This window comes from Haliotis rufescens, unplaced genomic scaffold, assembly GCF_023055435.1.
Source record: "Haliotis rufescens isolate VD_foot unplaced genomic scaffold, xgHalRufe1.0.p SCAF_68, whole genome shotgun sequence".
Taxonomy (NCBI): domain Eukaryota; kingdom Metazoa; phylum Mollusca; class Gastropoda; order Lepetellida; family Haliotidae; genus Haliotis; species Haliotis rufescens.
In genome coordinates, this window is record NW_025964359.1 from 703,054 (window position 1) to 728,308 (window position 25,255).

Sequence of the window (25,255 nt, forward strand, 5' to 3'; positions counted from 1 at the left end):
GCTAATCGTAAGAAAAACCAGAAATGAGGATTAGATGGTCATTAAGGTGTGGATTTATGCTGATGATATCAACCAATGGCTGAGACTCCTATTATTGACAGCTATGGTATTGTTTGAACATTGACTGTGCCTAAAACAGCATTCACTCACTTTCTCAATCTGTGTTCGATTCCGGGGTAGAATAGGTCTTCAGCAACCCATGCTTGCCGTAAAAGGTGACTATGCTTGTCGTAAAAGGGGACTAACGGGATCGGGTGGTCAGGCTCGCTGACTTGGTTGATGCATGTCATCGATCCCAGTTGCGTGGATGGATGCTCATGATAATAATCACTGGATTGTTGAGACTGATGAGACTGGACCAAGCTGTATGTAAGAGTGTAGAGCAACAGTTTAATAGCTTGAGTTTGCAGTGATAAAGATGACCATGTGCCACAAGATGTCAGTGGAGGTACAGAGAGCCTGCTGCTTCAGCTGGGGGTACTCCGCTGACATTTTCCTGATAATCCAGTTTATATCCCACCAGCTAGGGAAGATGGCCGAGATTAGTCCCTGGCATGTTTGTTATATTTACCTACTTGGATGTAGGTGTGAAACATGGCCAACCTTTCGTGACATTTGACTGACCTCCCATGACTCCAATGATGGTTGTTGTGATTCTGTGGCCAATGTATGTTAGCATTGCTGCAATCTTCAGCTCATGTGGTCTGTTATGCCTGGAAGGAAGGCTGGAGCAACCATGGTATTCTCATTATTGTATCCGTGTAATCACGATGTTTGGACAGGCACTGATGACCCATGGCTGATGGAGAATCGGTGAACCAGTGCTAACCTTGACTTCAGCCATTATACAACTGGGACCAATATTTGTAGTCCTTGGATCCAAGACTTCTTCAGATGTGACCCAGCAGGTGGGGGATGGACATATATTCATGTCAATCAGACACCTTGGCAGCAGTTTCTGGTTTGAATTATTGCCATCATACACAATCATATTCCATCCTACATTCTGCTTTTCAATTTCTGTTTTACACAGCCTTTCAACCTTTTGCAACAGTGCGATACATACCTAGCTAATAACCCATGAAGATCCAGATTGTTGTAAGAGGCGACTAATGGGATCGGGTGGCCAGGCTCGCTGACTTGGTTGATGCATGTCATTGTATCCCAATTGCGTAGATTGATGCCCATGATATCAATCACTGGATTGTCTGGTTGAGCACATAGCTGGAATATTACAAGTGCAGCATAAAACAAAAAACAAACAAAACCAAGCCAATATGCACACCACCATATAGTTATCAACTGAGGAAAAAGAAGACAATACAAATTCTGTTGCCAACTTTTAGTGATTTAGTGAATCAAACCAGGAAAACCAATGACCTAAGTCTGCACAGGTTGGCCTTGCAAGGAAAGTCACCTTCACTATCAGATATAGGTACATGGTTTTCTCAGCATGAGTAATGGAACTTAGTTACCTCTGTCTAAAGGGTTCTGAAGAAAAGGAAGAGCGCTGCACTAGATGCACATATCCCTTGAGGGTCCTTACAGATAGGGTAATGTATAGGAACATCTAATGCTGCTCTAACGCATTACCGGTATCAACACGACAACACCGCTCTGCCCTAGAAGGCTTCGTCATGTATACAGCTGACTGTGGTGTTAGCTTATGTTGCCTGAGAACATGTCCAGATCCCTAGGGAGTTTCAAGATAGGCTACGTATTTCCTAGTCTGGGCTTTTTTTGGTGAATCCATGTTGATTTGGTGGAAGTGGGGAGGTGTGAGGAAATGTTCACGAGGGATGGTTTTGTGCATCACTTATCTCCCGTTACCTATACAACTGTTGCATGGCTTGTTCCATGTTCTGATTGCCTGGCCTGCTGACAGTGTTTCTCTGTAGCTCGTGTATCGGCAGCTAAGCATGAAGCCCAGTGGAATGGTCCAACAGATGTGTTCCCGTCTTCTTCTGTTTAAGCCCTACGTTATATACCTGAAACTTCTCCATGTATTGTGCCTTCATGGCTCCATTGGACCGCCTCCGTGGTCTTGTGGGAGAGCGGAAGGTCCGGGGTTCGATCTCCGGCCATATACCAAAAGGCGTCATACCAAAAGACGTTAAAAGATGGCATTAAGGGGCCAAAACAAAGATTGGTCGGCTCGGAGTCAGTATACTGTGTCTGAGTGGGGTATTCATGTTAAACTGCGGCATGGTATCTCAGTGAGCTAGCACTATAAATCGGCATCAGTCCGGAATAGTACAAGCAGCCACACAAACACACACACGTACATGCACGTCGCTATATAAGTGTAACCCCATTTCACCTCACCTCACCTCACCTCACCTCACCTCACCTCACCTCACCTCACCTCACCTCACCTCATGACTCCATTCATCCCTGTCTTTTGCTCTTTCTACCTTGATTTCATTGATATGATGTCAAATTTATAAAAGAACATGTAATTGATCTCTGAGAAAAACAATCAATCTCACAGATTAATCTCTGGACAATTTATCATTATAAAAACAGGTTTTCTTGCCAAATAAGATGAATAAATTATTGACTGCCCAGAAAACATGATGAACAGAAACATTTTTTAACTATAGGGCAGAACCTTATTTCCTCCAATAGATGCCAGGGCAAAACCCAATTGCTGGGTCGAATAAAACTAAATCAATTATCCCTAGTTGGAAACCACATAATAAATGGTCCCTAACTTCAGCAGCAAAATGTGAAGGTCAGGTTACAATTGCCATGTGTTATAGAACGGAAGTTACGATTGTGGAATCGTCTAAGATCACTTTGTGGAATGAGTTGGAGGATGTTGTTCTGCAGATCTATCTAATGTATGACTATCGTAACTGCGATATATGCTTAGACTTACGAACATCACAGGGCTAAGTACCCCAGCTGGGCCCTGTTTCACAAAGCAATCTTAATGTTAAGGTGATTGTAACTCCAATACTTGAACATAGACTTACGACAGCCTTAGCCCAGCGATTGCTTTGTGGAATAGGGCATAGGACTGCAATAAACAGTCATAATAATACGGGGCGGTTGTGTAGCTTAGTGGTTAAAGCGTTCGCTCGTCATGCCGAAGACCCGAGTTCGATTCCCGACATGGGTACAATGTGTGAAGCCCATTTCTGGTGTCCTCCTCCGTGATATTGCTGGAATATTGCTAAAAGCGGCGTAAAACCATACTCACTCACTCACTCACTCACACACTCACTCACTCACTCACTCACTCACTACATGCAGGGGCTGTTATTGGAGGGAACATGGTATCCTTACATGCAGGGGCTGTTATTGGAGGGAACATGGTATCCTTACATGCAGGGGCTGTTATTGGAGGGAACATGGTATCCTTACTTTCAGGGCCTGTTATTAGAGGGAGCATGGTATCCTTACACACCTGGCCCCTGCAGCTGGTGGATGGTGTCCTTCCCTTCACCTGGGTGCACAGATGGACATCAAGTGGCTGCAAGCAGGGTGGTCAACACAAATAAACATGGACATTCACTTGCAATGGACATCCAGATAGCCCGCATTCTGCGGCTGATTGTCTGCCATGTGTTAGAGCAGGGCAGGGTGTTACTCAAAGGTGATGGGTCATTGCATGGCCGACTGGGAGGGGAGGGGGACACATCTGATGGGAATGGTTGAGGTTGTAATTGATACAGTAGCTCCTCTGGATCCGTATGCTTGTGTGTTGGTATTGATGAATTGATTGATCATTAAATGGCAGTGGGTCATTATGGCTTGGAGTGGGAGCATCGATTGAAATATTTTGGGCTTCACATTGAATTTTTCACTGTTAAAGGATGGTTTGATGAAGTTTCCTTGAAGTAGAAATCTTTTGAGTTTTTTTCAGATATGTTAAATTTGATAGCATTTTGTGTGTGATATGTTTCTATTCTGAACAAGAATAGTAAGTTCATGAATAATTTGGGGATTCCATAAAAATATCACCTAAACTTTTCATGATCCTAGATTCTTTTTGTTCAGTTTTGTTAAAAAACAAATTCCTTCTTGTAATGTGAAGAACAACATCTCTTCCTGTTGTAAATACCTTTCTGGTGAAGTATTTGAGATCAGAGTAAGCATTCAGCCTGTATTCAGAATTCCCCCAGAGTTATTTTCATAGTGACGAAAGACTGCACAATGCTGTTTCAGTTATTTGAAGTTTAAAAAATGGAAATTCTTTAACAGAAAATAGCAAAGACTAAGTGTTTAAAATCCTTTTGCTCGATATATCTTGGGAGGTGGGTGTGAGTACCCAGCCCACATGACTCTAATAATAGCTTGCAGAGAATGCCAGTATTGATTGAACAAATAGCGTAACATATCTACCACATCAAAGTTGGGAGGGCGTTATTGACAAACTATTCTACATTAACTGCACCCGATTGCCTCTGACTGGGAAAAGCTTACTTGACACTTGCTAATAGCATCAAAGGTGTACGATGGAGGGGTAAATAGTGTTTAGGTATGTAGGAAAGAGCTAATAACGGAGTGTGGTGTAGTGAAAGAGAAAGCTGGGAGAATCAGCAGGGTGTGAATGGGGGATTCTGCAGCTGCGTGGTCCCTCCAAAACAAAACGTGAGATGCTACAAAAACAAGCTAGTACAAGGATTGGCAGGATAATTAGACTAGATCGCATCTCCTACCTACCTGTGTCCCCGGAGAAAGAAGGCAGCTTGTTAAATTTGTTTAACATTACAGTATAATGGGGGACATTTCCCTCCTGAGGTAACACATCTGTGCCGACATCATATTAGCTCATTATTGTTGTTTACTATTGCTCTTTAAATGATATGCTTCTTGAGAATCACTTCAAAAATAAAAGATAACAAAAAATTTTATTAGTTTTTCCGTGAGAAATGAAAATCTCTGTGTAAAGGCTGTTAACTTGGTTTTTAGTTATCCTTCGTCTATTTACCTAACAGTCCAAGATCCATCAAAAAAAGTTGTGTTGATTTGCCACACACATACTGAACACATAAAGTCTGAAGGAATATGAATGTATTACCGTAATTCTCTTTATGGGGTTGAGATATCTCTCTGCAATACCGATTCTATCCTTCATCTGGCACTCAAGCCAAAATATTGATATACGTGTTTGCTGTCTGCCTCCTTCAAAGAAAACCTGAAATACTAAAAGCGTAGATGTAGGTATATGTACCTCGATGGCCTTTGAACGCACATTGTTTTATTGCAAACGCAGACAGGCTTTGTAATTTTTTCCTCTGATCTAGTAATGAATAACCAATAGCAGAAACCTCCAGCCCAAATGGCGACCGAGATAAACTGTTGTATTATGTCTGTTGTGATCTATAAGGATAAGCTACTATATACACACCCTGTGATGTGGAACCGTGTAGGTATCTCAGTAGATGCTGTAGCTCATCACCAGGGTTTATGATTTGTTTATGTCCGACGGTAAACAGTCGATGGTTGGTTTCTGTACGAGATAAGTGTGGCTGCCTATTTGCTGACCATCTGGGGACAGTACGGGCGATGGGTGTTTATTTTTGTGTGATGTTTTGCAAGTTGTGGCCACATGTCTGATCTGGAAAGGAAAGATGGATTAGTTTGGTCGTTGGCTGATTTCTGTCTTCATCAGTCATCATCCTTTGTCTCATAAAATGGTTGGAGAAGGAAATGCTTATTTGTGTTTCATCAGATGACATTGTTGATTGGTTTGCGTTGGTTTATGCCCATGCTTTCCAGGTATGTTGGTAGCTGTAGACGTGGACTAGGATGTTGTCACGGTAATGGAGGGAAGCCAGTGTGCGGCGGACGATGGATCAAGGTGGATCAGACAAGTGATTGGGTTGGGTAGTGATGGCGTATTTTGGGAGATGGCACTGTGAATGAATCAAAATTACCACCTTCCACTGTTTGGGAAACATTAACTTGATTAAGTTCAGAAGTGTTTCATCAATGTCAGCCTGCTAGCCCCAGGCAGTATGTCTATAGTGTAATGATGTCTAGCAGTGTCTTAGTGGTCAAAGTGTCAATCTGTCTTCTATGTGGCCTTTGTTTCTTTCACAAACTTGGGTTATCAGTTTGGCTGTTTCTTGTGTGCTGCTTGTGGTCCCCTAAAATGGTCCTCTGCTATGGTCCCCTGTTATAGCACCATTGAGGTAGTGGTTTAAACATTGGTACCTGAAGACCTAGTTTAAGTCCCCATATGGGTATAATGTGTGAAGCCAATTATTGTTTCCCCAGCTGGAATATTGCCCATAGTGGTTAAAGCGTTTACTCGTCACGCCGAAGACCCGGGTTCGATTCCCGACATGGGTACAATGTGTGAAGCCCACGTCTGGTGTCCCCTGCCGTGATATTGCTGGAATATTGCTGAAAGTGTCGTAAAACAATACTCACTCACCATGTGGCCTTTGTTTCGTTCACATTCTTGGGTTATCAGTTTGGCTGTTTCTTGTGTACTGCTTGTGGTTCCCTAAAATGGTCCCCTAAAATGGTCCCCTGTTTTAGCACCATTGAGGGGTGGTGGGGTAGCATACTGGTTAAAACATTGAAGACCTAGTTTAAGTCCCCTTATGGGTACAATGTGTGAAGCCAATTATTGTTTCCCCAACTGGAATATTGCCTAAAGTGGCATACAATAACCCACTCACTCACTCACAACCCTCAGACGCCCACATCAAGTGGATCAATGTTCCTTTTCATTTTTACATGACCTTGACTACACTGAGACAACACATCTGTCCATTCCTTCACCCACATTCACATGTGTTCGGGGACTTAACCCCCCACCACCCCAGCACAGTTTCTCAATTGTCTCACCTGGTGTGAGGTGAACCAGAGAAGGGGGATTATGTTTGTGCCAGACCTAATCATAACAGCACCTGGACAAGGGCTGGGTCCTTTCCTCTTCACACAGTGCAGTGATGGCCATCTTGCTTCTTCCTACACTCCTTGTGTGGGATGGTACGATGTATCCATCGCTCTTGTTGTTTTTCCTTGATGTGGAGGAGGAGGGGAAATACAACAAATAGCAACCTTTGACTTTTTCTGAAGCGGTGTAGATGTGAAGTTGCAAAATATGTGCTATTCACCTGAGTAAATAGATATCAGTTTCTGATTATGCATGTTTGGGGGAGCAGATGATGAAATGGGGATTTCGAATGGATGAGATATTGATCCTAGTTGTGAATCTAAAGCATTGCAGTCACTGTGGGAATGTAAAACGTTTTTCTATTGTGATGAATGAACTCAAAGCTCACTTTGTCCCTCAGAGAAACAGTCACTGGGTTGCTCTCGAGTCAAAATATTTGAGATCAATATGACCGGTGTGGCAACTTCACGACCAGATACGGTTGCAGCCAGGCAGACACCTCATTGATAGATTAGAATTTCTTCCTGTGAGCCCAACACCTTTTTTCTTCTCCAAAGAAATTCTTTGATGCTCTGCTTTTAGGTGTTTTTTTGCAATGTTACAGTGATTTTCTTGTATATCGTCATTTGTTCTTGGAAATACCCAATCTTCAGTAATGAGATATGTATTTCCATTTTCCAACATATATTTCTGTGTAATGTAAGTATGATTTCCTACAAACTCAGTAAGGATAAGATATATGGATGAAATGCCTCCCAAAGGTGAGGTGAGGTGAAATTGGGTTTAACGTCGCGTCCAAGATTATTGCACTTATATAGCGACGTGCATGCACGTGTATGTGTGTGTGTGGCTGCTTGTACTAGTCCGGACTGATGCCGATTTATAGTGCTAGCTCACTGAGATACCATGCCGCAGTTTTAACATGAATACCCCACTCAGACACAGTATACTGACTCCGAGCCGACCAGTCCTTGTTTTAGCCCCTTAATGCCGAGCGCCAGACAGGGTAACAACAAGTACAATCTTTTAACGTCTTTTTGTATGACGCGGCCCGGGATCGAACCCTGGACCTTCCGCTCACCGGGCGGACGCTCTACCACAAGACCACGGAGGCGGTCGCCTCCCAAAGAAGTCAGGCAAACTCTTCTATATTTTCTGGAGACTGTAGGGTAGTCTAGTGGTTGAAGCGTTTGTTTGTCACACAGAAGACCCAGGTTCAATTCCCAAACTGGGCTAGAATGTGTGAAGTCTATTTCTGATGTCACGTGATATTGCATACTCACTAACTTTGCGGGGGGCACGGAATGCCAAGCCGTCTAAGGCGCCGCGATTCGCTGTGCAGAGATGCGTTCCTTGGACACGCCAGCAACCTATGATTGTGAGTTTGAATCCCGGTTCGCCCCGATTATGTTTCTAGGTTTGTCAGCACCATACCCGTGCTTGAGGGTTTCACCGAAGTGGTAAATGTCTGAGACCTGCATCACCTCAGGCTTTCCTCCCACATTAAGCTGACATGCCGCGTTATAACTGGAATACTGTTAAAAGCGGTGTTAAACCCAACTCACTCACTCACTCACTAACTCTGCAGACCATGGTTCAATTCCCTGAATGGATACAAGTGTTAGCACATTCGTAGTGTCCCTAGCCGTTATGTTGATGGAATATTGCTGAAAGCATCTAAATACCCGACCCACTCTCTCACAACTGGCCAGACTAGACTATCCAGCTCTCAGGTGATAAGGAATAGGAGAACAGGTGTTTTCTGTGTCTGACAATACATCATGTATAGCTGACGGACCAGTCAGTCCTCCTCACTTCCAACCTGTAGCTCAGGTGAAATACTGCTGAAAGGTGGTGGGTATCCGTTCAACAATAGTTAAAAACTCATCACAGAGCGTAACATGCCAGGATATCCGTTGGCGTTCCATGCATGCGAAACATTGTTATACCTATATCTTCCCCCTCGTCTCAGAAAAAACAGCTGTTGTCTGACAGGTAACTGTAGGAGATAAGCAGGGGCAGTTGAAGTCTACCATAAACCATGTTTTGCATTCAAAAGAATATGTAAGGGTATTTTACTCTATGATCTCTAAATCAATGTACATGTCAGTTCACATGGGTTAGTGCATAATATTCTTTGTTAATATGCTACAAAGACTCTGGTTTGATCTCCTGGCTAATTTGTGAAGTAATCTGCCAGTGTTGCAAAAAAAGGCAGAAATCATCTTTTCACACTTGTAGGATAAGGCCTGTCTTTCAATGGCAGACATTACGAAGAGTGAAGTTGTATTTCCCCATCTTTTTGCTTTCTCGAGATTCCTGCCTACCTGCAGCCAACGACTCGGGTTTTATCTCCCACCGCGTTACAGGTGAACAGCGAAAACAAGAACCAGACTAAAAACAATCTCAGTGTATCACTAACTTCCTGTAGACTACAAGCCAGGTTTTTTACCACGCAAACCTTCCCCTTTTTTCCAAATGCAGTGGTTACAAATATCTCTCTAGATTTCCTCCACATTGAAAAAAACCCATGCTATTTTCTTTGTAAGAATATCATTATCAGATTTGGCTATTTCACCCCTGGTGTTTGTTTGGTTAACCACATAACCTTTCTTGCCTACTCAGGAGAGCCTAGCATAGACTTGAACCTACCACAGAAGCAGCCTGGAGTCAGGATCATCCCTGGGATTGTTGCCTAGTCGTCGTCTTGAGCAATACATTGAGAACATAGTCCACAGAGGGGGGGGGGGGGGGGGGGGGGACTCCTGTTTTGAGGTTAAACAGGTAGATTCAGATGGTTCACATTAACTGTAATGGGAAAAAAATACAAGTTGTTTCAACTAAACAGTTTTCTTTTCTTTTTTTCCCCCCGAAAGTGATATGAACCTGTTTGTTGTAGAAGTGTTTGACAGATGTTGGTGCATGGCTTGTAGTCCGATTAAAGAATGTAAATGTGATACAGCTTGATTTTGGTCTGTTCGTTGAAAATGGTGGGCTTGTGGTTAATTATTGGTTGATTTCATCAGTGACAAGAAAATAACAATATTGGCTTGAGTACAATGATATCTAATACAAAGGTATCTAATCTATTATTTGTGATTGTAAGCTTCCATGACAGTCATTTGATAATCAGTTTCCCTTTTTTGGTGGTTTAAAGTTTACCAGATATGGATTTTCATTAGCAGAGTAAATTTCCCATTATGTCCAAGGACAGACTTAGTAGGGTTCCCATGATGTCCAAGGACAGACTTAGTAGGAGTCCCATGATGTCCAAGGACAGACTTAGTAGGGTTCCCATGATGTCCAAGGACAGACTAGGGCTCCCATGATGTCCAAGGACAGACGAGGGTTCCATGATATCCAAGGACAGACTTAGTAGGGTTCCATGATGTCCAAGGACAGACTAGGGCTCCCATGATGTCCAAGGACAGACTAGGGTTCCCATGATGTCCAAGGACAGACTAGGGTTCCCATGATGTCCAAGGACAGACAAGGGTTCCCATGATGTCCAAGGCACAGACTAAGATTGTTACAGACATCTCAGAGACATCCCAGATCCCTCTGTGTGCTAGGGGCCCATGACACCCAAAGGTTAAAATAGGTCCAAGGGGCAGACTTGGGGTCCCACAATGTGCCTGGGGCTGGGTGTAGCTGACAACGACAAATGTCTCAGTTTAATCCCCAACTCCATGTGTTGACTTGCCCTTTGGGAGTGTACATATATACCACAAGGTGTATTCTCCGTGCACATTGAGTATATTTTACTGGTTTCGGGTTGCTGTGGACATGTGTTATGTCAGCGTTAACGGCAATGATTTCATTAAGATCGACAACCTCAGATGGCAGTGATGTGGTTTATAAGATCATCATCATCAAAGTCCTCCGAGTGTTAGCAATAAACTTGAACAAGTTAGTGAGTACAAGTGGTTTGGATGAACATTTAAGAGAGTGGAAATGGGGATGGGGTCAACTGCACTGAGAATTTGTAAACATGGACTCCATGTTTTCTTAGTTTTCTGTATATTGGAAGGATGTTTTGATCGAGCTTGAGGGAACTTGAAATATGGTTTCAATAAGGTGACAGATCTTTATATAAGTCTTACAGCAGGCAGTGATCCCAAATATAAATCTATTGCATACTAGAAAAGGTGTGTCTGCTATACAGCCATTAGGATCTAAACATGTTTTGCAGATTATTTATTTTAATTGTCATTATCATTGTGATTATTTCCAGGATTAATAGTGCATTTCTGTTTACATCCAAGCAGTTCAGGATTTCAGATCAGAATAGATCGCTAGTGTCCCATGCTGATAATATGGGGGTGAATGTTGTTTTCAAGCCAGTCAGTAAAATTACACCTATCATGGCGGTCTATCAATAATTGAGTCTGAACAAGACAAACTAGTTGATCTTGACTGATTCAATTACTGAAACACACACAGCCAAGACACTCACTCACTCACTCACTCACTCACTCACTCACTCACTCACTCACTCACTCACACTCACTCACTCATGTGACCCATGCACCCACTCTCACACTCACTGAGTCTCACACTCGCTCACTCACTCACTCACGTACTCATGTGACCCATGCACCCACTCTCACACTCACTCACTCACTGAGTCTCACACTCACTGAGTTTCACACTCACTCACTCACTCACTCACACTCTCACTCACGTGACTCATGCACCCATTCTCACACTCACTCACTCACTCTTACTTCCTCACTCACTCTCACTCACTCTCACTCTCACACTCACTTCCTCACTCACTCACTCACTTTGTTCAACTCTTTGTATTGTAGATGTTTGTTGTAACCAACCCTTTGCTGGAGCATTTGTTCCCATGGATCTGTGACTATATTCACACACCTCCTAAACATGTGTGAGTGACAATGGTGGTTGATGAATGATTGATGTTGATTGCAGGTATTGATGATGGTGGGGACGTGGACCGAGACCTACTGGCTGGTATCTATGTTCGAGTCAGGGAACAAGAGTTTCGCTCGGGCGTGGATCATGTGTCACAAGTCGCCAAGGTGGAACAGACAATAGTTGGAAAGAAACCGGTACGAAACTGAATGTGTCATTTTTTAATGTAAAATAACACTTTTGACTCAATTAATATCATATAGAATATGTGTACCTAACAAAGGAGTATTGTAGAAAAAAATATATTAACAATATCTGTCCCATCTATAGAATATGGGTAATCTGATATTTTAGTTTTGTATGGATCCTTTTCCAGCTGTTGCAAGCTCATTCCAGATTTTATGCTCAACCTGCCTCACTCAAGGCTTCATCTGTAGAGAGCTTGAAATCTTTATGATAAAAGTTTTCATTTATACAAAAAAATTGAAAATAGGATAGTTCGTGTTATTTAATCTGAGTGAAAATGGAATTTATTTAACAGAGGAAAAGAATAGACAACCTCCTTGATTGATGTTTGTGTTTTGAATTGATTTAACGAGGTGACTACACATGAACTCATTAGTTTGTTGATTTCGTTAATCAGCCTTTTTTTTGAAAAACCTGTGTGAAAATTGTGTCATTCCCACTGCACAGCAGAGCTGCTGAGAAACACTGGCTGTTTCCACTGCATGTTGATCTCATGCTCAAGTAAGCTTGGCACACTGAAAAAAACAGTGACCCGATTTGATGAATCGGAAACATATGTGCATCACAATGAACAATTTTCATGACTGCGAAGATGTATTACCACAAGACTGCTGGTTGTGTAATCCGAGGGTAGCTAACAGGCTGTAGGACCATCACAGAACCCAGGCACTGGTAATTGCTATCCCACTTGAGACCCCTAACCCACAACCACGTCCTGATGACAAGCTGGCTGTTGTTGTTGCTCCTGGTTTGTCGTTGTCTTGGGTGCAGCTGATAACTGGAACATGGCCAAAACAAATGGGACCGGCTCAACGACATCATTGTTCAACTGCTTTAAAAAAAATTTACATTGTTTTGTATGATATTTCTGCATGTGTATTTGAAATATTTTCATGGCGCACTTGTATGCGAAAAGAAGATCATATTCCGCAGTGTGAATATTTCTCGGAAAGAGTAGTGAATTTGAAAATGGGGTCTTTAAAGGAGACGTTAAATGGGTACTTGGTATTGTTTTTATTGAACGGTTTGCATTTGAAGAACCAGTTCATCTGAGGTGGTAGCCTAACTGTGTAAGTAGTTGTGAGGGAAATATTCTTATTTAGTTCCGAGAATATAACACCGACTGTAAATCAAAGCTTCAGATGTCATTAGTGTCCTACCCCCCACGTGTGCATCATGTAAGTCTATCAACATGCCAGAGTTGTCTCCCTTGCTGTCTTTTGTCCACCAGGACAGCGTCTGCTGCCTCAGAGCTGCTGATGGTGCACAAAGAACATTAAACTGTCATCAAGCCATCCAACACTTAAATCTTATATGGCATTTGAAAAAAAAAAAAAAGTATTTTAAAAAAGTATTGTGCTTGAAGTTTAGAAGGAGTAAAACTTGCTGATAAATATCTTAATGCTTCATTACTTTGTACACATCTTAATCATAAAATACCAAAAAGAGACCTAAAAAATAAACTACTTTGTTTTTGTAATCCCCGAAACTGGTTGATGAAAAAACAACATATGTGATCAGGTATTTTACCTTGTGTCTGTCTCATGTAGCACTGGTGGATTTTGATGGCAAAAATCTATATGTTGCTTGTAAGGCAAAAATCTTTCCTATTGTATATGTTGCTTGTAAGGCAAAAATCTTTCCTATTGTATATGTTGCTTGTGAGGCCAAAATCTTTCCTATTTTATATGTTGCTTGTGAAAAGTTTGTTTTGTTGGTGAAAAGGAACCGAAGATTTGAGCCTAGCTTTGTTCTTGTAGGCTCTGACCCTGGCTTGGCGACGTCTGGTGTGCTACTGTCGACTCTACGAGGTCCACGATCCAAACAAAAAAGAAAAAATCGGTCTCCATCAGAGAGAAGTGTTTCTGTTTAACGACATGATCCTTGTAAGTGTAAACATAAACAGTCATTGAAGTAGGCTTTAGATCCTGTGGTTGAAAGAGGATGGTTAGAAATGGGATACACATTTCCTGGATAATTATAGCTGATAACTATATTTGCACCAGTTTACATATTAGTTATTGGTTGGCAGTCCAAATGGATTTATTGCTAATGGGAACTAAAATGGGAGTTGGGTAGCAAGTCAGGCACCTTATTACTTACCTTAGCCCTGTTCCACAAAGCGATCTTAGTGCTAAGACAATCATGACTCCTGTACTTCAACATAGACTTACGACAGTCGTAGGACTAAGGTCACTTTGTGGAGTGCGATCTATGCCTTGGCTTCAGAAATGAGATACTACACAGTGTTAGACATTAGCACTAGTCCTGTAGTCCTTGCCAAACAGCCCAATAGTTAAGGTATCATAAGGAATAGTAGAATTTACCCGTTTTAATGGTTTTGCTATATGCTGTCATTATAAAGGACTAGTGACCTAAAACTGTTAGTTTCTATCACTGTAATACTTCAGTGAAATATTTTTATGTTTTAGTTTTTCTTGGGTTTTGTAATTTACATTAAACAGGTTAGGAGTTTAGAGAAATAAGTTCTATAAATTTTGGTCTTATTACTTCAGGTGACCAAAATCTTTAGTAAGAAGAAGAGTGGAATTACATATGCTTTAAAGAACTCGGCGTCTCTCTGTGGAATGCAGGTTTTCCTGTTTGAAACATCACGTAAGTAATAAAGTGTTACCTCAAGAAGGTCATTGATTTTCCTCTTCAGCCGTAACCTTTCAGATTGATAATATTCTCTGGCACTTTGTCAATATACTTGTATATCTCAATACAGTAGGGGAATCAATACTTACTCTGTAACTTGGTACGTGTTTGACATACCATGCCAACGGTATTGATTTTATCCATGTTTCCATTTGTCACAAACTAGCATGTGTAATTATGTGGGGGTTGACTTACGAGTGTGTGAAGACAGACTTGTCAATTTGAACTATTGATTTCTGTTTCAGATTATCAGTTTGGTATTCAACTGAATAACACTTTAGATGGCAAAGTTATACTAACTTTCAATGCCAGGAACGATCATGACAGGCAGAAGTTTGTAGAAGATCTCAAGGAAGCCATTATGGAAGTTAGTGGACTACAATTTCGTCAACAATATTCTTTTACATCTTTTTACTTTTGCATGATGATATCTCCATGAAATTACATTATTATCGAATCAGGTTACCGAAAATGCATTTGAATCGATTCTTTTACAGCCATTAGGCCTTTTAAACATTAAAAAAAAATCCATTTTGAAAACATGAAATTTGAATATTGATTACGTTCAAGAGTGTCAGTTCTCAGTTCCCGCATGCATCAGTAAAAGAATTCCTGCATGACAGACTGTGTCTGTTCTTCGATAAAGAAAGAGAACGCTGGTAGCTCAAATGTTCCCAGAAATAATAGCAACCACATTATTGCCTGAAAACTATTATATTTCAGCTTGATATTAAATCACTGAAACAAAATGAGTCTTCGGTATGTGACTTCACCACAAGTCCAAAGCCTAAGTCTAGTAAAATAATGTCATGTCGAGTATGCTCATTTAATAATATATAGCTAAATAGCTAATAGCATACGTTGAACAAAAAAAAGAAACAGATCATGAATATTATTTCAGGATTTTTTATTAATAAAATGGGTTCTCGGTCTTCATTGCACAAAAATATCCCCTAAAATATTCAAGATCCTTTGTTGTGTTCACTTCATAAACAGTCACAATCTACGGAACACAATGCCAAGAGACAATTCCGGCCTAGTTGACTCAGAAGTCTGTGTCACAAACTGTATGGTATAATTTTTGTGTATTATTCATTGAGAGTTACGTTGTTCACAGACCAATGGCATGGAGCAGATGCGCATAGAGGAGGAGCTACACCGACATCGGACCAACCACAACACGTTAGAGAAGCACTATGCAAATGACGACTCACGGGTACTAATGTACGATCACATGAAGCCCTCAGACCCTGCCATAAATAGACTGTCCGCGCCTGAGTGCGGAGGCTTGAAGAAACACACACTCTCCAACTCCCTCACTGACTTGTGTGAAGGTATGCATGTGCATGCTGCATGAATGGGTATTTAGTTCGCCAAGTTTCGCCTCTTTTGTTCCCAAAGGCAGACTCATCCAATCATATCACACCACTGTGATATTTCAAATATAACTAGATATGTTATGTAGGTTGGGAAGAATTGGAATAATTTTTATCACTTAAGGATGAGCCAACCTTTGAAGTCATGATGAAGGAAGTGTTGATCTCTTTTCCATTTTTTAAAGTATGTTTTGTGTTTTTGTCGCAGCTGGGAGCTAAAGCTTTAGCTTTTGGTAAAGACATACCAGATAATTAATGTCACACATCAAACGGTTCCTTTATCATGACAACAGTTTACCAGTTGTATACATGTATGATGTAGATTCTCGTCTCACTAAGATGAGCCTTTGTAAAGCTACGGAATCATTTCATCCAATCATTAATGTTTTTGATCAAATGACATCTGTTGATAATCTATCAAACAGTGTAATCTATAAAAACATATCATTTCCTCTATTTTTGGCACGGTATTGAAGAAAGAATTATTCGTCTGTGAGCTTTAAGCAATTATGGAATTAAAAAAAACACACATTAAATTGGGTAATTCTTGTCGTATAAATTTGGGTACACCCAGATAATCGTAAATCACCAGTCAAGGAAACTCTAGATGGAAAGTGATATTAAATCAAGCTGTTTACGTCATTTTCTCCTCTGCGTAAATATTATGTTTGACAAAGATAGAAAAATTTGCTTATACCAGAGATAACGCTGCCATATCCCGCTGTGATGATGTGAGACGAGAAACTATAATTGAAGTTTGCTTCCTCATTAAAAGTGAACATTGATAAATGTACAGACCACAGATCATTTCATCTTCTTCGTAATGGGCATCTCATTTTCCTGAATAAATATGGCTATTTTTAGCAGCTTCAGTGCATCTCTGATTTTAAGGTTGTCGTCAGGTAGGCTGTTCCGGTACTGTGTACCCTCCCCCTGAAACCAGGCGCTTATTCTCATGTGCTTTTTGCAAAGTGTTGACTTGGCTGCCAGATAACACAGCGAGTTCTACCCATGTCTCTTGGTGATGTGACAGTTTGATCCAGTGAAAATAACGTTTGACGTCTGTGTAACCTGACATGCAAGATGGACTCTTCCAATGCAGCTTTCACCTTTTCACTGAGAACCCTGTTTGACTAATTAATATTGTTCCCATTCCTTACTTTTCAATTTTGGAAAAAGGTTTACAAAAATAACAAATAAATGCATTTTCTGAGGATGTGCAATATCCAACATTTTATTTATATTATTTCAAATATTTAATGAAATCGTTTTCAAGAATTCAAAGACATCAGTCCCAATTTCAAACCTGGACCAGTGTCCTGCATGACACTATCACCAATAAAATGTCCTGAGATTACATTACCAGCAGACTGGTATAGTTAATATCGCTTAGATGGAAGTGAATGAAATGTGGTAATACGACAGATACTCTTTAGGGAAAGATCAGGATTTTTAAAAAGAGGGATACACACTTCCCAAGTTACAATTTAATGGAAATACATGATGGAGGGACTAACACAGGTTGATGAAGAAGGTGTCTGAAAAAAAAGGGGACCTTGACCTTGACCTTTGGACTAACACAGGTTGATGAAGGTGTCTGAAAAAAAAGGACCTTGACCGTGACCTTGACCTTTGGACTAACACAGGTTGATGAAGAAGGTGTCTGGGAAAAAAAGGACCTTGACCTTGACCGTGACCGTGACCTTTAACGCACAGGTTACAGCTTTTCGTTTTGTAGATAGTGACATCAGTGTCCCCACCAACTGTCTGTCTTACGCTTACTGCTGGTGTTGTTTGCAAGCAGCAGTCTTTAGTTTTACTTGCTGCCGGCTGTCATTGTTAAGAAACACCAGTTCCCGCATGGAGCACCACAGCTTCTTCATCAGTTGTCCGCAACAGCAGCGAGGCCGTGCAGGCGTTTGCGTATGAGTTCTTTGAGAGAAACCCGTGCTTGATGTTATGGCTGATGTTAACCAGAGCTGGTGATCACGTTACTATGTTCCACAGCTTGAAATTTTACCTGTTCATTTTAACGCCACATCATTCATTTCACGTCATACATGATCAATTGTCGTCATCTGTTTTGAGTTTATTTTGAGTTCTATCGGATTTCTGTCTTCTGTGTTGTTATTGTTTTTCATTTTATTTTTAATTTGCCGATATATCATGTCGCATATCACAGTCGAACAGCTTCAGCTGGCTCCATAGTGTTGTTTCACTAGTTGGTAGTTGGTCTCCTTACATCAATGTTGTTCTCTGTTGTTCCCCCTGTCAAGTTCAAGCCTCGCTCATGGGTGTCGGACAGTGTAATCTGTATCCAATTGTATTTGTTATTTGCAGTTAAACATTCATTACTTCTGGGTAAGTTCATTGTTGTCGTCGATTACTGAAGGTTTTTGTCATGGACAGTTAATATTTGAAGGTGTGCTGTTTCACAGGATATTATCTTTCGTTCATTTAACAGGGATTAAATTCTAAATTATTTTTTCCACTGATATTGTCATCTGTATGGAAATTTGGACAATTTATTCAAGATCAAAACTTTCCATTGCTGTGATGTTATTTCAGCATGTTTTACAAGATACCAAAATTTTGTTTTTCAAGTGAAATGTCATGATTATGTTATAGTGTTACGTGTCTGATTTTGATGTTGAAATTATATTCCTGTTATAATTATGTTATACCATTCTTCATCATCATCATCATCACCATTATCATCATCATGTGAGATTCATTTTCAAATTCATTCATGTAGCTATCAGAGAGAATTGACATTGATTTTATCAGTTAGAAAGTATTAGACATTTTTGTCGTGTAAGCTAGCTGTTACTGTTACAAGTTAGTGATTTAAGACTTAATGTAACAACAATTTTCCTGTTATTTAGTCAAGGGATATAACTATAATAAAAAGGATAATGAAATACGTAAAACAGAATAGCCAAATTTTTATCTCAATTTAATTGCCTCGGAACAGAAGTAGAAATAACACAAAATTCTTCCAGATCTGATAAACCGAACATCGGCCAGATGCAACTGTTTTCGCGCCTCATAATCACTGGCATTTGTCCGTCGGAGATGTATGAGCTGCAGCTATCTGTCACAAACATCTAATTCTGTATTACATTTAAGTTATTGCAGAGCTGGCAGTATGTGCACGCCAGAAACCTATGATTGTGGGTTCGAATCCCGGTTCGCCCCAATTATGTTTCTAGGTTTGTCAGCACCATACCCGTGCTCGTGGGTTTCATCGAAGTGGTAAACGTCCGAGACCTGCATCCCTTCGGATTTTCCTCCCACATTAAGCTGAGATGACACGATATAACTGGAATACTGTTAAAAGGGGCGTCAAACCCAACTCCAGTGTTAGAAATTGGCACTAGTCCTATAGTCCTTACCAAACTGCCCAATAGTAAAGGTATCCTAAGGACTAGTAGAAATTGGCCCATTTTAAGGGTTTTGCTATATGTTATCATTATAAGGACTGGTGGACAAAAATTGTTAGTTTCTAACCCTGAACTCACTCACTCACCCTATGATAATGTCTCATGTTTTGTGTTTTTAGCTCCAGGGATGAAAAGAGGTAGTAGCGGTGCTTCGCTGGATAGCGGGGTGGTGAGTGCATTACGTTTACTTACAACAGCAGTGACAGGACAACTAGCAGCAACTACTTCAGTGCAGAAAATGCTGCTGTTTACATCCTTATCTGCAATACCATGCAGCGTTTATTTTTAGCCTGTTACATAATCTCTCCACCTCATGATAATTACATCTGGCTTCAAGTGTCAAGTGTGGAATTTGTTCTGAAATAATACACATAGCTTAAATGTTATTCTCCATGCCCTTGCCTATTCTTATCAATTTCTGCATGAAGATTTCTTGTGGACATTCTGACACCTTCCAGTAACAGCCAGTGGTAGGACTACATGGAAATACGCATCATATCTGACCTAAGTCTTGTCTTTGAACACGATTTAGCATAAAGGTCAAGCTCATAACCCTTATGTTAAAAGTTAAAGATTTAGTGGTCCTAGATTCAAATACCATAGAAGACCTCTGGGACCCATGATTCCATGATTTCAAACACTGAGGAGAGAACACTAGTCACTTGTTAGGATGGTCCTTTCTCCATGAAAAACACTTACTAAGCGTAAACCGATGGGTATATTTGTTAAGAAGAGTTTTGCTGAATAAGCTGTTTGACACACTGTTAGTAAATGTTCCCTTTTCAACACTGTTGTAGAGATTTGGCACAGTTGCACCCTAAGACAACACATTCTGACAAAGATAAGGAGTTAAGGAGGTAAACAAGACATTACGTAACTCATATTGCATATGTAATCTTCTCAGACTGTAACCAGTCCATGGTTTTTCCAGGCAGAGCTCTCTGTAGAATGGAGGTTTTATTATCAGAGCAGTCTGAGAGCACCCTCCAGATCATGTCATGTTTGTGGTGGCCATGGATTAGCAGTTCCACTGATGGCTTGGGCAGATCTTGATGTGCTTGATTGTGATGGAGATGGATCATGTTCAGACAATCAAAACATTTGCGCCTAGATATATTTTGGCCGGATCTCTGATTGATGGATGTCTGTCATTTTGAAAAACTCAAGAAGGTTCTTGTGGTAATTTACAAAGCAGTGTGGTCTACTGTATTGTTTTGTGTAATATAATGTTCAGATTCCTATCGAAAGGGTTGTCCTCATCAGTGAAGGAAGATGCAACTAAACACATGTAGTTTCCTGTGAGTTTCATATCTGCCTTGTAAGAAGTCATGTATGTAGGCTCACAACTCGACTGTAGCTTCCATTAGTAAAACATTGCAAGGTCAAAACCTTTTGTATATCTTTTGGATTTTGTGGAGACGAATAGATACCCAATACCTTGTTGTAAAAGCTGATGAATATGATGATCGGGTGGTTACATGCCCTGGCTGATTGTGTCAGTATCCCCCATCAAAGGTGATTGTTAGACGTGGTATCACGGTTTTTGTTTTCCTGGCCCGGGTTCTGTTTCACACCTGATGATGTGATAAATGTAATATTGCTGACTGCAGCATAAAACCTTCACAACTCCTTCCTTCCCTGTGACGTCTTTAGTTTCCACAGTGATGTGGGGGAGTCGGTGAAATTATTATGCTGTGTCAGCATTGTTTGTTTTATATTAACTGTAGTTGATGTAGGAATAATGTGTAGTTTGACGTCCTGGTTTTGTGATTGCAGGTCTCTGGTAGTGTGGGGAGTGCCAGCAGCCGGGAGGATGCCCCCCTGAGCCCAGCAGCGTCCCACCTCCACAACCTGTCCTCAGGGTCACAGGGGGGCATCACCAAGGCCCCAGGGCGACGGAACAAGCTCTCGCAGGTTCAACTGAAGGCTGGACTTCCAGAGGGGACGGAGGTGTGATCAGGCAGCGCTATATTAGGGCACTTCTTAAGGAAACTTTGGATGTCTCGACGTGGGTTGCAGGCTAGAGAATCTGGTTTCTGAACCTTCAGACTTCACATTTTGGTCTCTAAGACCCCAGGCCAAAGGCTCCTACTTTGGCCTTTAGATGTTACAGGTCTTATACAGCATTGTTCTGGCCAGATTATATTCCGACCAGAAATTTGACCTTCACATATTTAGATCCTAGAATTTGATTAGGATTTTGTTGGTGAGGCTATTGACCACACTATAGGGCCTCGTTTACATCATCTGTGAATAGACAAGACACCACCGTACTGTGGGCACTTTGCTTGCTTTTCAAGAAGAAACTGAATGTTTTTCTGATGGATCCGAAATAAAGTCTGGAAACTGTGGCAGGTGTTCTGGCTGGCGATGACCATATTGTTACCTCAGTTGTATGCCCCCCCTATACTGCACACTAGCTCAGTCAGGAACCTGCGGAGAGGTCAAAGCTCAGTCAGGAACCTGAGGAGAGATCAAAGCTCAGTCAGGAACCTGAGGAGAGGTCAAAGCTCAGTCAGGAACCTGAGGAGAGGTCAAAGCTCAGTCAGGAACCTGCGGAGAGGTCAGAGCTCAGTCAGGAACCTGCGGAGAGGTCAAAGCTCAGTCAGGAACCTGCGGAGAGGTCAAAGCTCAGTCAGGAACCTGCGGAAAGGTCAAAGCTCAGTCAGGAACCTGTGGAGAGGTCAAGGACTGTCTGGGACCATATTGTTACCTCGATGGAGGCCAAACTCCCCTCTTAGTAGTACAACGCACTAGATGAGTCGGAAATCTGTGCTGCAACACTTTGGGACCATATCGTTACCTCAGTTGAGACTGAACTCACTCTCCCCATCACACACTACTAGAATCTAGAACAGTGCCCTTGTCTTTCAGTTTACAGTAGGCACAACAGGAGGTTCAGTTAACACAGTCTAGATTCATCAATTGTGAGACAATGGCTATTGACATTGATAGACTATACATGGATGGTGTAAGATCCACGCTTAAGTGCTGTGATTGTATACGATGTAGCTATGCACCTACGTTAAGCCTGACAGAGTTGTCTGCCCATAGGACAGACACAGGCTGATGGATTAATCTGGGAACTTTTGTCAGTCAGGACAGATGAGTGCTTGTAGAGGACCGTGAATCGATGCAACTAAGTGATGTCTTCACCTAGATATATAGACTCCTGCGTGTAGACGAGTGTCGTTAACGTCAGTCCAACATGGCCGACATATCAGTCTGTCTGTCTGTGTGTCTCTCTGTCGTAGGGGAACCTTACTTCCGAGTTCTGTATAACTAGTGTAGATTGGTCAGAAGTGACGAGAGTGTAAGATTGACACCAAGTGTGAAAGCTGTGAATGAGTTCTGGAGAAAGCATCTGCAGAAGCGTCAGCCATCTTCTTTTTCTTTGTTTCAGTGATGAAAATGTATATACCAAATTGTTAGTAATTATTTAGAAGCCAAAGTTATATTTGGCAGGATGTTATGTTAAAATGGTTAATTTATTACAAAACTCCTATACCAAACTATCTTTGTTACTATTTAATGCATGAGTTTTACAACCTCTGACTATTTATGCGTGTCATAATAACTCTTAATTATGTCAACGTAAATTGTTGTCAGAATTATTGTTAAAATTTTGCAAGTTCCCATTCAGCTTTGAGCTTGTTTTCAAACAGTTCTCCAATTCAATAATGCCACCTGATTTTAAGCCATAGTTAAACGTTCAGTATTATTGTTAATGTTATGAACTCGTTCATGGAAGTCTAACTCAAATGTTCTGGAATTATTTAAGTATTTCATTTGATTATTTGTACATAAAATGAAGTATTCTATACACTTGTTAATCAGATTTTGTTGTCAGGTCAACTTTTTTTCTACATTTGTATATTTTTCCTAGTGTCTTCTCACTGTTTCTCCTGCAACCCTCATGATGACAGTTTTACATATTCAGAACAAAGTTGTCAATTTTAAAAAATTGAATATTTATTGTCACTGTAGAACAAAGTGTTAGCTAGAGTGCATGTGAGGAACGCATGAAGGAGAGATTGGTTAGAAATTTGTACAGTTGTAAATACCAGAGTGACAAGATCTGTAGACACACTGTGCCCCAACCCTCACTGATTGTATCTTTAGTGGTAGCTTATTTATGCATCCTAGACAACTCCTGTACATACAAGAGCTGTACTGGAGCTCCTAACACCGGTCACTGCAGCCTCTCGTTGGCTAGTTCTGTACATAGTTTGTGTAAGAAACTCTCATCTAGGGGAGGTAACTCTCTGGTAGGGGAGATAACCTAACCCACTACTCGGGTGTTGTTTTCTCAATGCCAAAAATAAATCAGAAACAAATGCTTCTTTTTTGTTGTTTGTTTTAGTAAGTAGTTGTTTTTGTTGCTGCATGCATTGATGTGATGTGATCCATTGGAGATTGGAGTTGTATTTACAAGCTTCAATGTGGAATCTGTTTTGTCATTACTTGTTACAGATCCGAGTTAGATAAGATCTTCAGGAACCCATGCTTGCCGTAAGAGGCAACCAATGGGATCGGGTGGTCAGGCTTCCTGACATGGTTGATGCATGTCATCATATCCCAATTGTGTACATCGATGCTCATGATGTCAATCGCTGGATTGTTTGATCCAGACCCAATTATTTACAGACTGCTGACATATAGCTGGAATATTGTTGAGTGTGGCTTTAAACAACAAGCAAAAAAACTTGTTAAAGAATTCTGCTATATTTGATTGGCTAGTTGCCGTTTTGCACCCACATGGAATTGTAGATGTCATTACATCGTAGTGTTTATTGTCACATCACTTGCTGAGGGTCAAATTGACCCTGTTCGACTTTCAGTTTTGATGGCGGTCACAATATGCAGCAAATTGTCACAGAAATATTTCCCCGCAAATTACTATTTGTAGCTCGTGATCTCATAATGATGAATGTCACTAGCGTGGAGAACAACACCCCACAACCTTGGCTGTTTGTTGTACAAGTCCATTCACCTCAACCGCCTCCGTGGCTTAGAGGTAGAGCATCCGCCCGGAGAGCGGAAGGTCCAGGGTTCATGGTGGCCTGTAGAGCATGTAACAATCGGAAGTGGAGAGTCCATGAGAAAAAACTTCATCATACTCAATCAGCCAGGACAAACTGTGAAACCATCCTTTCGTCGTTAGATGGCTAGACTGCCTTCCATGGTCTAGTGAAACCGGGAGAGCAGAAGGTTCGGGGTTCTATCCCCGGCCGCGTCATACCAAAAGACGTGAAAAGATGGTACTTGTTGTTACCCTGTCTGGCACTCGGCATTAAGGGGCTAAAACAAGGAATGGTCGGCTCGGAGTCAGTATACTGTGTCTGAGTGGGGTATTCATGTTAAACTGCAGCGTGGTATCTCAATGGGCTAGCACTATAAATCGGCATCAGTCCGGACTAGTACAAGCAGCCACACACACACACACGTGCATGCACTTCGCTATATAAGTGCAATAATCTTGGACGTGACGTTAAACCCCATTTCACCTCACCTCACCTCATAAAATCCTGTGGCTGTGAATCCATATGTGTCATGGCTGTAGGAAGAGGCTTCCTGTTAACCCTGACATGTGACAAGAAGTCACATCTGTTTGGTGAAACCCTGGAAAGATCTAGGTTTTTATTGGTCCTCTGCAACCTGTGCTTGTAAGAGGCAACAGACAGGAATGAGAAGTCAGGCTCACTGACTTGGATGTTGCATGTCATCGTGTCCCAGTTGTGAAGATGATGGTCCAGATTCAGTTATTTACAGACTGCTTTCATACAGCT

General features: G+C 41.2%; 1 protein-coding gene across 18 annotated transcripts in view; it reads left to right on the forward strand.

The window, feature by feature from the left end:
* LOC124146118 (IQ motif and SEC7 domain-containing protein 1-like) overlaps positions 1 to 23,804 on the forward strand; it is a 189,897-nt gene extending 166,093 nt beyond the window's left edge. For 15 of the 18 annotated variants that reach the window (XM_046516221.2, XM_046516231.2, XM_046516232.2 and 12 more), the window contains exons 7-13: positions 11,798 to 11,937; positions 13,747 to 13,872; positions 14,503 to 14,602; positions 14,893 to 15,014; positions 15,765 to 15,981; positions 19,586 to 19,635; positions 21,243 to 23,804. In XM_046516221.2, coding sequence (XP_046372177.1) covers positions 11,798 to 11,937; positions 13,747 to 13,872; positions 14,503 to 14,602; positions 14,893 to 15,014; positions 15,765 to 15,981; positions 19,586 to 19,635; positions 21,243 to 21,422 — 935 coding nt within the window. In that variant the 3' untranslated portion in view covers positions 21,423 to 23,804. Of the gene's footprint in view, positions 1 to 11,797; positions 11,938 to 13,746; positions 13,873 to 14,502; positions 14,603 to 14,892; positions 15,015 to 15,764; positions 15,982 to 19,585; positions 19,636 to 20,263; positions 20,324 to 21,242 lie in introns of all 18 variants that reach the window. The other 3 variants (XR_006862638.2, XM_046516225.2, XM_046516234.2) reach the window with 3 other exon arrangements.
* The last annotated feature ends 1,451 nt before the right edge of the window (positions 23,805 to 25,255 follow it).